The 12,701-nt window shown below is 45.8% G+C and overlaps 1 protein-coding gene across 1 annotated transcript in view; it reads left to right on the top strand.

Moving 5' to 3' along the window:
* LOC142906373 (uncharacterized) overlaps positions 1-7,571 on the top strand; it is a 74,754-nt gene extending 67,183 nt beyond the window's left edge. Inside the window, exon 3 of the mRNA XM_076054031.1 lies at positions 5,838-7,571. Coding sequence (XP_075910146.1) covers positions 5,838-7,474 — 1,637 coding nt within the window. The 3' untranslated portion in view covers positions 7,475-7,571. The remainder of the gene's footprint in view (positions 1-5,837) is intronic.
* The last annotated feature ends 5,130 nt before the right edge of the window (positions 7,572-12,701 follow it).

Below are 12,701 nucleotides of genomic sequence, written 5' to 3'. Positions count from 1 at the left end.
GTGACCACGTGTACACTGTTTACTACAGTACTATAGTGTTGTGACCACGTGTGTAATGTTTACTACATTACTATAGTGTTGGGACCACGTGTATACTGTTTACTACAGTACTATAGTGTTGTGACCACGTGTATACTGTTTCCTATAGTACTATAGTGTTGTGACCATGTGTATACTGTTTACTATAGTACTATAGTGTTGTGACCACGTGTATACTGTTTACTACAGTACTATAGTGTTGTGACCACGTGTATACTGTTTACTATAGTACTATAGTGTTGTGACCATGTGTATACTGTTTACTATAGTACTATAGTGTTGTGACCACGTCTATACTGTTTACTACAGTACTATAGTGTTGTGACCACGTGCATACTGTTTACTATAGTACTGTAGTGTTGTGACCACGTGTATACTGTATACTGCAGTACTATAGTGTTGTGACCACGTGTATACTGTTTACTATAGTACTATAGTGTTGGGACCACGTGTATACTGTTTACTATAGTACTATAGTGTTGTGACCACGTGTATACTGTTTACTATAGTACTATAGTGTTGTGACCATGTGCATACTGTTTACTACAGTACTATAGTGTTGAGACCAAGTGTATACTGTTTACTATAGTACTGTAGAGTTGTGACCACGTGTATACTGTTTACTATAGTACTATAGTGTTGGGACCACGTGTATACTGTTTACTACAGTACTATAGTGTTGTGACCACGTGTATACTGTTTACTATAGTACTATAGTGTTGGGACCACGTGTATACTGTTTACTATAGTACTATAGTTTTGTTGACCACGTCTATACTGTTTACTATAGTACTATAGTGTTGTGACCACGTGTATACTGTTTACTATAGTACTATAATGTTGTGACCACGTGTATACTGTTTACTACAGTTCTATAGTGGTGTGACCACGTGTGTACTGTTTACTATAGTACTATAGTGTTGTGACCACGTGTACACTGTTTGCTACAGTACTATAGTGTTGTGACCACGTGTGTAATGTTTACCACAGTACTATAGTGTTGTGATCACGTGTGTAATGTTTACTACAGTACTATAGTGTTGTGACCACGTGTATACTGTTTACTACAGTACTATAGTGTTGTGACCACGTGTATACTGTTTACTATAGTACTATAGTGTGACCACGTGTATACTGTTTACTACAGTACTATAGTGTTGTGACCACGTGTATACTGTTTACTACAGTACTATAGTGTTGTGACCACGTCTATACTGTTTACTACAGTACTATAGTGTTGTGACCACGTGTATACTGTTTACTACAGTACTATAGTGTTGTGACCACGTGTATACTGTTTACTACAGTACTATAGTGTTGTGACCACGTCTATACTGTTTACTACAGTACTATAGTGTTGTGACCACGTGTATACTGTTTACTATAGTACTATAGTGTTGTGACCACGTGTATATTGTTTACTACAGTACTATAGTGTTGTGACCACGTGTATACTGTTTACTATAGTACTATAGTGTTGTGACCACGTGTTTACTGTTTACTATAGTACTATAGTGTTGTGACCACGTGTACACTGTTTACTACAGTACTATAGTGTTGTGACCACGTGTGTAATGTTTACTACATTACTATAGTGTTGGGACCACGTGTATACTGTTTACTACAGTACTATAGTGTTGTGACCACGTGTATACTGTTTCCTATAGTACTATAGTGTTGTGACCATGTGTATACTGTTTACTATAGTACTATAGTGTTGTGACCACGTGTATACTGTTTACTACAGTACTATAGTGTTGTGACCACGTGTATACTGTTTACTATAGTACTATAGTGTTGTGACCATGTGTATACTGTTTACTATAGTACTATAGTGTTGTGACCACGTCTATACTGTTTACTACAGTACTATAGTGTTGTGACCACGTGCATACTGTTTACTATAGTACTGTAGTGTTGTGACCACGTGTATACTGTATACTGCAGTACTATAGTGTTGTGACCACGTGTATACTGTTTACTATAGTACTATAGTGTTGGGACCACGTGTATACTGTTTACTACAGTACTATAGTGTTGTGACCACGTGTATACTGTTTACTATAGTACTATAGTGTTGTGACCATGTGTATACTGTTTACTATAGTACTATAGTGTTGTGACCACGTCTATACTGTTTACTACAGTACTATAGTGTTGTGACCACGTGCATACTGTTTACCATAGTACTGTAGTGTTGTGACCACGTGTATACTGTATACTACAGTACTATAGTGTTGTGACCACGTGTATACTGTTTACTATAGTACTATAGTGTTGGGACCACGTGTATACTGTTTACTACAGTACTATAGTGTTGTGACCACGTGTATACTGTTTCCTATAGTACTATAGTGTTGTGACCATGTGTATACTGTTTACTATAGTACTATAGTGTTGTGACCACGTCTATACTGTTTACTACAGTACTATAGTGTTGTGACCACGTGCATACTGTTTACTATAGTACTGTAGTGTTGTGACCACGTGTATACTGTATACTACAGTACTATAGTCTTGTGACCACGTGTATACTGTTTACTATAGTACTATAGTGTTGGGACCACGTGTATACTGTTTACTACAGTACTATATTGTTGTGACCACGTGTATACTGTTTACTATAGTATTATAGTGTTGTGACCACGTGTATACTGTTTACTATAGTACTATAGTGTTGTGACCACGTGTATACTGTTTACTATAGTACTATAGTGTTGGGACCACGTGTATACTGTTTACTACAGTACTATAGTGTTGTGACCACGTGTATACTGTTTCCTATAGTACTATAGTGTTGTGACCATGTGTATACTGTTTACTATGGTACTATAGTGTTGTGACCACGTGTATACTGTTTACTACAGTACTATAGTGTTGTGACCAAGTGTATACTGTTTACTATAGTACTGTAGTGTTGTGACCACGTGTATACTGTTTACTATAGTACTATAGTGTTGGGACCACGTGTATACTGTTTACTATAGTACTATAGTGTTGGGACCACGTGTATACTGTTTACTACAGTACTATAGTGTTGTGACCACGTGTATACTGTTTACTATAGTACTATAGTGTTGTGACCACGTCTATACTGTTTACTATAGTACTATAGTGTTGTGACCACGTGTATACTGTTTACTATAGTACTATAATGTTGTGACCACGTGTATACTGTTTACTACAGTACTATAGTGGTGTGACCACGTGTGTACTGTTTACTATAGTACTATAGTGTTGTGACCACGTGTACACTGTTTGCTACAGTACTATAGTGTTGTGACCACGTGTGTAATGTTTACTACAGTACTATAGTGTTGTGATCACGTGTGTAATGTTTACTACAGTACTATAGTGTTGTGACCACGTGTATACTGTTTATTACAGTACTATAGTGTTGTGACCACGTGTGTACTGTTTACTATAGTACTATAGTGTGACCACGTGTATACTGTTTACTACAGTACTATAGTGTTGTGACCACGTGTATACTGTTTACTATAGTACTGTAGTGTTGTGACCACGTGTATACTGTATTTGCTATAGTACTATAGTGTTGTGACCACGTGTATACTGTTTACTACAGTACTATAGTGTTGTGACCACGTGTGTACTGTTTACTACAGTACTATAGTGTTGTGACCATGTGTATACTGTTTACTATAGTACTATAGTGTTGTGACCACGTCTATACTGTTTACTACAGTACTATAGTGTTGTGACCACGTGCATACTGTTTACTATAGTACTGTAGTGTTGTGACCACGTGTATACTGTATACTACAGTACTATAGTCTTGTGACCACGTGTATACTGTTTACTATAGTACTATAGTGTTGGGACCACGTGTATACTGTTTACTACAGTACTATATTGTTGTGACCACGTGTATACTGTTTACTATAGTATTATAGTGTTGTGACCACGTGTATACTGTTTACTATAGTACTATAGTGTTGTGACCACGTGTATACTGTTTACTATAGTACTATAGTGTTGGGACCACGTGTATACTGTTTACTACAGTACTATAGTGTTGTGACCACGTGTATACTGTTTCCTATAGTACTATAGTGTTGTGACCATGTGTATACTGTTTACTATGGTACTATAGTGTTGTGACCACGTGTATACTGTTTACTACAGTACTATAGTGTTGTGACCAAGTGTATACTGTTTACTATAGTACTGTAGTGTTGTGACCACGTGTATACTGTTTACTATAGTACTATAGTGTTGGGACCACGTGTATACTGTTTACTATAGTACTATAGTGTTGGGACCACGTGTATACTGTTTACTACAGTACTATAGTGTTGTGACCACGTGTATACTGTTTACTATAGTACTATAGTGTTGTGACCACGTCTATACTGTTTACTATAGTACTATAGTGTTGTGACCACGTGTATACTGTTTACTATAGTACTATAATGTTGTGACCACGTGTATACTGTTTACTACAGTACTATAGTGGTGTGACCACGTGTGTACTGTTTACTATAGTACTATAGTGTTGTGACCACGTGTACACTGTTTGCTACAGTACTATAGTGTTGTGACCACGTGTGTAATGTTTACTACAGTACTATAGTGTTGTGATCACGTGTGTAATGTTTACTACAGTACTATAGTGTTGTGACCACGTGTATACTGTTTACTACAGTACTATAGTGTTGTGACCACGTGTGTACTGTTTACTATAGTACTATAGTGTGACCACGTGTATACTGTTTACTACAGTACTATAGTGTTGTGACCACGTGTATACTGTTTACTATAGTACTGTAGTGTTGTGACCACGTGTATACTGTATTTGCTATAGTACTATAGTGTTGTGACCACGTGTATACTGTTTACTACAGTACTATAGTGTTGTGACCACGTGTGTACTGTTTACTACAGTACTATAGTGTTGTGACCACGTGTATACTGTTTACTATAGTACTATAGTGTTGTGACCACGTGTATACTGCGGGATTGTGGGTAATCGTCTCCCATGCTCGGTCTCAGTCGGTGTGCCTCACTCGTATAGTCAACATCCGTGCGAACCTATCTTGTTTACTATGGTACTATAGTGTTGTGACCACGTGTATACTGTTTACTACAGTACTATAGTGTTGTGACTACGTGTATACTGTTTACTACAGTACTGTAGTGTTGTGAATACGTGTGTGTGCGTAAAGCATTTTTTTATTTTGTGTCCATGTGTAGTGACTGTTCTTTAGTAACTGTACTGCAAGTGAAAGTCGTCCTACACAATAACCATCCTCTATCTCGTCTCCCTCACACCAGCCACGATTAAATGTAATTAATAAATTTGATTACTTTATATTAAATAATAAAAATATAAAAAGGTATTTTGTATTAATATTTTTTATATGAATACGGTATTTTTGGTTTGTGGAACGAATCATCTGAGTTTCCATTATTTCTTATGGGGGAAATTCGCTTTGATATACGAGTGCTTTGGATTAAGAGCACGTTTCCAGAAGGAATTATGCTCGCAATCCAAGGTTTCACTTTATTAGTTATTTTTCTATCTACGTGATTTTACCGAAAGATACCAAAGAGTATGCTGTTGTTAGTTTAAATGTTTGGTAAGTAAGACTTAGTCTGTGCTGCTCTCCAGTTGCCTGGATGAAAAGTGGCCCAAGTTTTTCCCAATCCTGGCCTCCTGGCTCAAAAACGTAAAAAACAAACTCGCAAGTCTGTCCCCAGGGTCACAACGCACTCACAGACACGGAGCAGGGAGATTCAGCTAATGACGCCGTTGATGTTTTTCGTAACTTTTGCAGAGAGCGATGAGAATGAGGATGAGGACCGGAAGGAGGAAGATTTCCCGGGCGCTGCAGAGAAAGAAAGGTGGAGGTCTCGGCCGAGCACCGAGTCCCTGGGCTCGTATGGCCGCGGCGCGGAGACGAAAGCGGCGGGCGCAGGGGAGGGGAAACAGCCCCGGCACCAAGCAGAGCTGTGCTCCTCACCTGAAGAATCCAGCTCCACTCAGGCCATCGCTCCCACTGGGGCCATCGCCTCCACCTCCACTCGGGCCATTGCCTCCATCTCTACTCGGGCCATCGCCTCCACCACTGCCATCGCCTCCCCCGCTGCCATCGCCTCCACCTCCACTCAGGCCATCGCCTCCATCTCTACTCAGGCCATCGCCTCCCCCACTGATATCAACTCCACCTCCAATGCTTCCATCGCCTCCACCTCCACTCGGGCCATCGCCTCCACCTCCACTCGGGCCATCGCCTCCACCTCCACTCGGGCCATCGCCTCCACCTCTACTCAGGCCATCGCCTCCACCTCTACTCAGGCCATCGCCTCCACCTCCACTCAGGCCATCGTCTCCATCTCTACTCAGGCCATCGCCTCCCCCACTGATATCAACTCCACCTCCACTGCTTCCATCGCCTCCACCTCCACTCAGGCCATCGCCTCCACCTCCACTCGGGCCATCTTCTCCACCTCCACTCGGGCCATCGCCTCCACCTCTACTCAGGCCATCGCCTCCACCTCCACTCAGGCCATCGCCTCCACCTCTACTCAGGCCATCGCCTCCACCTCCACTCAGGCAATCGCCTCTACCTCCACTCGGGCCATCGCCTCCACCTCTACTCAGGCCATCGCCTCCACCTCTACTCAGGCCATCGCCTCCATCTCTACTCAGGCCATCGCCTCCACCTCTACTCATGCCATCGTCTCCACCTCAACTCAGGCCATCGCCTCCACCTCTACTCAGGCCATCGCCTCCACCTCCACTCAGGACATCGTCTCCATCTCTACTCAGGCCATCGCCTCCCCCACTGATATCAACTCCACCTCCACTGCTTCCATCGCCTCCACCTCCACTCAGGCCATCGCCTCCACCTCCACTCGGGCCATCTTCTCCACCTCCACTCGGGCCATCGCCTCCACCTCTACTCAGGCCATCGCCTCCACCTCCACTCAGGCCATCGCCTCCACCTCTACTCAGGCCATCGCCTCCACCTCCACTCAGGCCATCGCCTCCACCTCTACTCAGGCCATCGCCTCCATCTCTACTCAGGCCATCGCCTCCACCTCTACTCATGCCATCGTCTCCACCTCAACTCAGGCCATCGCCTCTACCTCTACTCAGGCCATCGCCTCCACCTCTACTCAGGCCATCGTCTCCACCTCTACTCAGGCCATCGCCTCCATCTCTACTCAGGACATCGCCCCCACTGCTGCCATCGCCTACACCTCCAATCGGGCCATCGGCTCCACTGCTGCCATCGCCTCCATCTCTACTCAGGCCATTGCCTCCACCACTGATATCAACTCTACCCCCACTGCTGACATCGACTCCACCTTCACTCCTGCCATTGCCTCAACCTTCACTTCTGCCATCGCCTCCACTGCCACTATCGCCACCACCGCCACTCGCACCATCACCTCCACCCATGAGTAATCAAGCTAACCCCCAGGATTGGGAGCTCCCTGCTTTCCACCTGCCTCCACCTCCACCAGAGCCCTGGGCTCCTCCACCCCACCGTGATACCAGACCGGGCCCGGCACACGAGTCTTTTGCTCCCTGTTCTTCACGGCAGCGTTACCGCAAGTCCCGCAACAGCCGCCTTCCTCCCCGCCTCCGCAAACCTCCTCTCGAATCCTCAACTCCACTGCTGCCATCGCCTCCATCTCTACTCAGGCCATTGCCTCCACCACTGATATCAACTCTACCCCCACTGCTGACATCGACTCCACCTTCACTCCTGCCATTGCCTCAACCTCCAATTCTGCCATCGCTTCCACTGCCACTATCGCCACCACCGCCACTCGCACCATCACCTCCACCCATGAGTAATCAAGCTAAACCCCAGGATTGGGAGCTCCCTGCTTTCCACCTGCCTCCACCTCCACCAGAGCCCTGGGTTCCTCCACGCCACCGTGATACCAGACTGGGCCCGGCACACGAGTCTTTTGCTCCCTATTCTTCACGGCAGCGTTACCGCAAGTCCCGCAACAGCCGCCTTCCTCCCCGCCTCCGCAAACCTCCTCTCGAATCCTCAACTCCATCCGCATTGATTCGTCCCATCCACCTGGACCGAGAGCACCTTCCCCCCGGCCTCGCTCCACCTGCAGGGCAGCGGATCCCCCCCCAGCCCAGGTGCAACGGCCGGGGTCCCGCGTACGGAGTCCCAGGTGCCCCTTCTGCCTGGCACCACTCCCACGAGTCGCGCTTCACGCGGCGTCCCGCCCTCCTCCCCACGCCTCCACCGGATCAGTGGATTCCTCCCCACCTTCGTCCCAGCCGAGCGGCTCCTGCTCCACACTGGGCCACCCGTCCCACTTTTGTTCCGTGCCGCTCCACAGATTTCCACGACAGACATCATCATCCGCCCCTTGTCCAACCCACACCACTGCATCACCATAGCCCGGCGACATTCACGGACTGCTCACACACGTGACTCCTGCTGGTCGGGTGACCGTGATGAACTATATGTGTCGCGTTGATGGCCATGTGATGGACATTGCTTTGAGTGGCAGAGCAGGTGGTTGTCATGATTAATACATTTGTGTTGTTATTGGACACTGCAGTGTGCGTGTGAGTTGCTGTGCGGTGCAACAGAGCACGTATTTGGTGTCGATCTTCGCGTGTGTGTGATTGTGTGGAGCGGTAGTGTCATGGTTAACGCTACACCGCGCTTCGAAACCCAGGTTTGACCCGAGTTAGCTTTCCGCACACGGCCACAGCCGGTGCAAGCAGTTGCGCAACTCGGTTGCACACAACTGAAGTCACTCTACACGTGGAAGTCTCTGCAACCAATTTGCTTGGCGATTGGTGGCCAGAACCACGAGCGATCCACACAGCACAGGGTGCTGGTCAGTCTGACCAACCACCCATTTCACCTGACTTTCCACAAAATCACCATTAATGTTCCTTTCCCAGGCAGTGACACCAACTCTGCCAAAGTGTGTTAGGAACTAATGCTGTGTATGTTCGGCAGAAACTCTGCACGATTCTGCTGATAAGACACTTAATTTCGAAACCATTTGAGAATGTCGTATTTATAATAAACGTGCACCATTTTTTAGCTGCTTGCCGCCCCTGTACATAGTACCTCTGTATTGATTACAAGTCCTGTGTGCTCACCATTGTACCATGGCATGTGCCTAGGTGGCACTACCGGATGGCTCCCATCCATAGCTGCCAGGCCATCGGCCAGCGCGATAAATATTGGACGCCAACCAACAAATATTTATTCCCACGAGGGGTGACGGGAACCGAACCAGGGATGTCCAGAGCAATCAACTCGTTAATGCGGGAGACCTGAATAGTTCCCGGCGGGTGACACAGTAACGCTGTTCGGCTGGCGACAGCACTCTGCTGCCGTATGCAACAACACACTCCACCCCGTTGACAACCTGGGACAGAACCGCGCCAATGCTGGTGTTGGTTGCGTCAGTATCAAGGACACACGGCATGGCAAAGTCAGAGTAGCGGAGGGGAATTGCGAAGCGCAACAAATGCAGCTTCCTCCTCCCCCCAATGAAACCTCTGACCCATAACCGTCAAGGCGTGGAGAGGTTTTGCGAAGGTAGCGAACCCAGTGACAAACCGGCGATAATAAGACGCAAAACCAATAAAACTCTGCACCTGCATCATCAACGTGGGGGTCGGCCACGTCCGAACACACGTGGTTTTGTCGGGATCTATCGCCATGCCCGATTTACTGACAATATGACCGAGATGCCGCACGGATTTCTGAAGGGGGTAACACTTCTGCGGCTTGAATTTGAGATGGGCTGCTCGCATTTTAAGAAAGACAGCGCGTAACCAATCAAGATGTTCTTTGAACGTACGGCTGAAGACGATGACATCGTCGAGGTATTGTAAGCATGAGTCCCATTGAAGTCCAGCCAGCACCAGCTCCATCAGTCATTGGAACGTAGCCGGTGCTGCGTGGAGTCCAATGGGAAGCTGATTTAATTCAAACAGGCCTTGAGGTGTTCGAAAAGCCGTTTGGGTTTAGAGGCCTCATTTAGTGGCAAATGCCAAAATCCGGACAGGAGATCAAGGGTGGAGAAGTTGTGTACTCCCGCCATAGCGTCCAGGGAATCGTCCATCCGAGGGAGAGGATACGCGTCAGCCACCGATATCTTATGAAGCTTCCTAAAGTCGACACACAACTGCAAGCTACCATCGTGCTTCTTAATGTGGTGGGTAATTGTCAGGCGTAATACGCCGCCACCACTACTGGAAAATATGTAGCTGCAGTCAGGGCCCAACAGGGGGCAATAGCGGGTCCGGCCTGTACCAAGTAGGACTCGTAGGTAAGGCAATTTGGAGGGCGGTTTGGAACCGGAGGTGGACACCCCAGGCCCCCAGTGGGGGCTGGGGGATTGCGCCGACATCCCCGGGGCCGGTGGGTCGTCGTCCTCTTCATCTGGAGACCTGGTACGTATTGTTCGCCTAGTCTCCATAATCTATAGTTAATTAACTAACGTTTGGCCACTTCCAACACCAGTTGTAGTGGGCTCAAATGGAGACTCAGGCTTTTATAGGAGACAACACGTTTATTTAACATTAACACGCTAAAACTAGATTCAAAGTTTTCGTGACTGCAGGAATTACTCTTTGGTTCTTTCGGTAAAGTCACGTTGACAGAAAATAAATTAAATAATAGAATACGCCGTTTTTCCAGTGTCGCTCCTATAATTTTGTTGACGGACAAATGGACAAAGGGCACAATAGCTTAGTGTTTGTGTATGTATATGTTATGTTTTTAAGAGAAGACAAGTTTGTAAATATATTTTTCCCCCGGGAAACGCTGGGTACTTCCCGCTGGTACTGATATGAAAATATATATTTTAAACTGTGCCAAAATCAATCAAAACGAACAACAGTAGATCAGAATTAAATCTCCAATGCTTGATATTTTATCATCCGCATAGGCGAGTGATGGTCAGGATGTTGTGTATGTGTAGTCACATAGAATTGGTCACTACGTAGCATAGCGCTGGCTGCTGGCAGGGAAGGGGATCTGCAGAGTGAAGCAGCCCTGATTGACAGCAGACCACGTAATAGACCTGAGAAGGATCTCGGGTAGGACACGTCGAGAGCCTGCTAGTAGATTCTAGAAGGGGAGCGTGGCCGGAGTGGAGCGAGGCCACGCTAACAGGATTAAAGGGGACCCCGAGCAGGGGATGAGGGCCATCGTTTGGAGTGGGATCGCCGTCGTCGTCGTCGTTGCTGTTGAAGATCGTCGCCTTCGCCGCTGTTGTCATCCACTTGATAATTGTGCTGCTAGCAGTAGTTGCCTGTCTTAGTTCAGCGCCGTCAGTGTCAGATGGCGAGCGTTGTGTTGTAGGCTAGCCACCAGTGCAGAGTTGCGTTTAAGCGAGGGACAGAGCGTTGTATTACAGCAGAGGGTGTGTAACAGTATGCTCGGTGTGTAATTAAAGAATTGCCTCAAAGAAGTTACGTCTCCAAGTTAGTCACTATATATTTTTTCATGGGCATGGCTAGAGTTGTCACCTGTCCAGGAATTACCATTTGTGTTTAGGTGGTGGGTATTCATTCTTACGAGATATAGCACCCGCATTGTGTCGTTTACTGTGTAGTTCTGATAATTCTAGACTGAGTGCTGACTGAGAAATCTGATTAGCTTGTGACTGGTCAACGAAATAGCTATGTTAAAGTCAAAGCCTACACATCCACCGAGGCACCTCGTACAAGGATGCAAAAAGGGGGATGCAACAACTCAAATATCATACAGTAAACCGATGTGAAAAAACCTGAGTCCAAATTACATCAATATAATAAATGTACTCAATATATTCTTCAATAAGCAGAGCTCATAACAGCAACTGGGTATGCACTACACTATATAATGAATACCATATAGTAAACAGATAAAAAAAACTAAAATATAAACTACCTCAATGTTAACAATAAACTCTATATATTCTCCAATCAGCTGAGCTACCAACAATAAGTCGTTATATATCACGATGCTATATGGCGAAAAAATGGTTGGATTCTTACCCTCCACATCAGCACCACGGACAGCTACCAGCCCCGTTCAGACGGATGAGTCCATCCATGGTCGGAACAGAGGGAGGAGAGAAACAGCTGCGAGGCGCTGTTATAATCATGTTATAAACCATACCATTAACCGTGGTGTGAGAAGTATTAAGAGTCAATGCCAGTGAAAGAGCTGCCGTCTGAAGATCACCATAAAATTATTAATTAAGAACCGCAATGGTTTAAAACATCTTTCCAATGGTTACTAAGCCAGAATCCATCTTCTCGGCTTGTATATGTGGATAGCCTCATGAACGAATCTCTCATGGTAGCCGGTTGGCTTGCACAGAACCTCCGTCTTTGAGAAGTCAATGTCATGTGAGCCCACTGAATTATAACAGTGATCTGCCACGGCGGAGGAGTTCGTTCTAATGTGTTTCAAGTCTGCATTATGTTCGCGGATGCGGTCCGAGATATGTCGTTTGGTTTCTCCAATGTAGCTACTACCACAGAGGCACTTTAGTTTGTAAACACCCGGGTACTGTATGTCTGGAACAGCATATTTTACAGATGGAACCAGATCACGGATTTTATGTACTGTGTTGAATCGGACCTGGATCTTGTGTTTATTCAGGATTTTGGAGATCGTTTTAGTGACCCCTGCAAT

This window comes from Petromyzon marinus, chromosome 64 (genome assembly GCF_048934315.1).
Source record: "Petromyzon marinus isolate PM22_M1 ecotype Great Lakes invasive population chromosome 64, UKy_Petmar_22M1.pri1.0, whole genome shotgun sequence".
NCBI classification, from domain to species: Eukaryota; Metazoa; Chordata; class Hyperoartia; order Petromyzontiformes; family Petromyzontidae; genus Petromyzon; species Petromyzon marinus.
The sequence above is the reverse complement of the archived record's forward strand: the minus strand, read 5'-3'. Positions and strand labels throughout refer to the sequence as shown.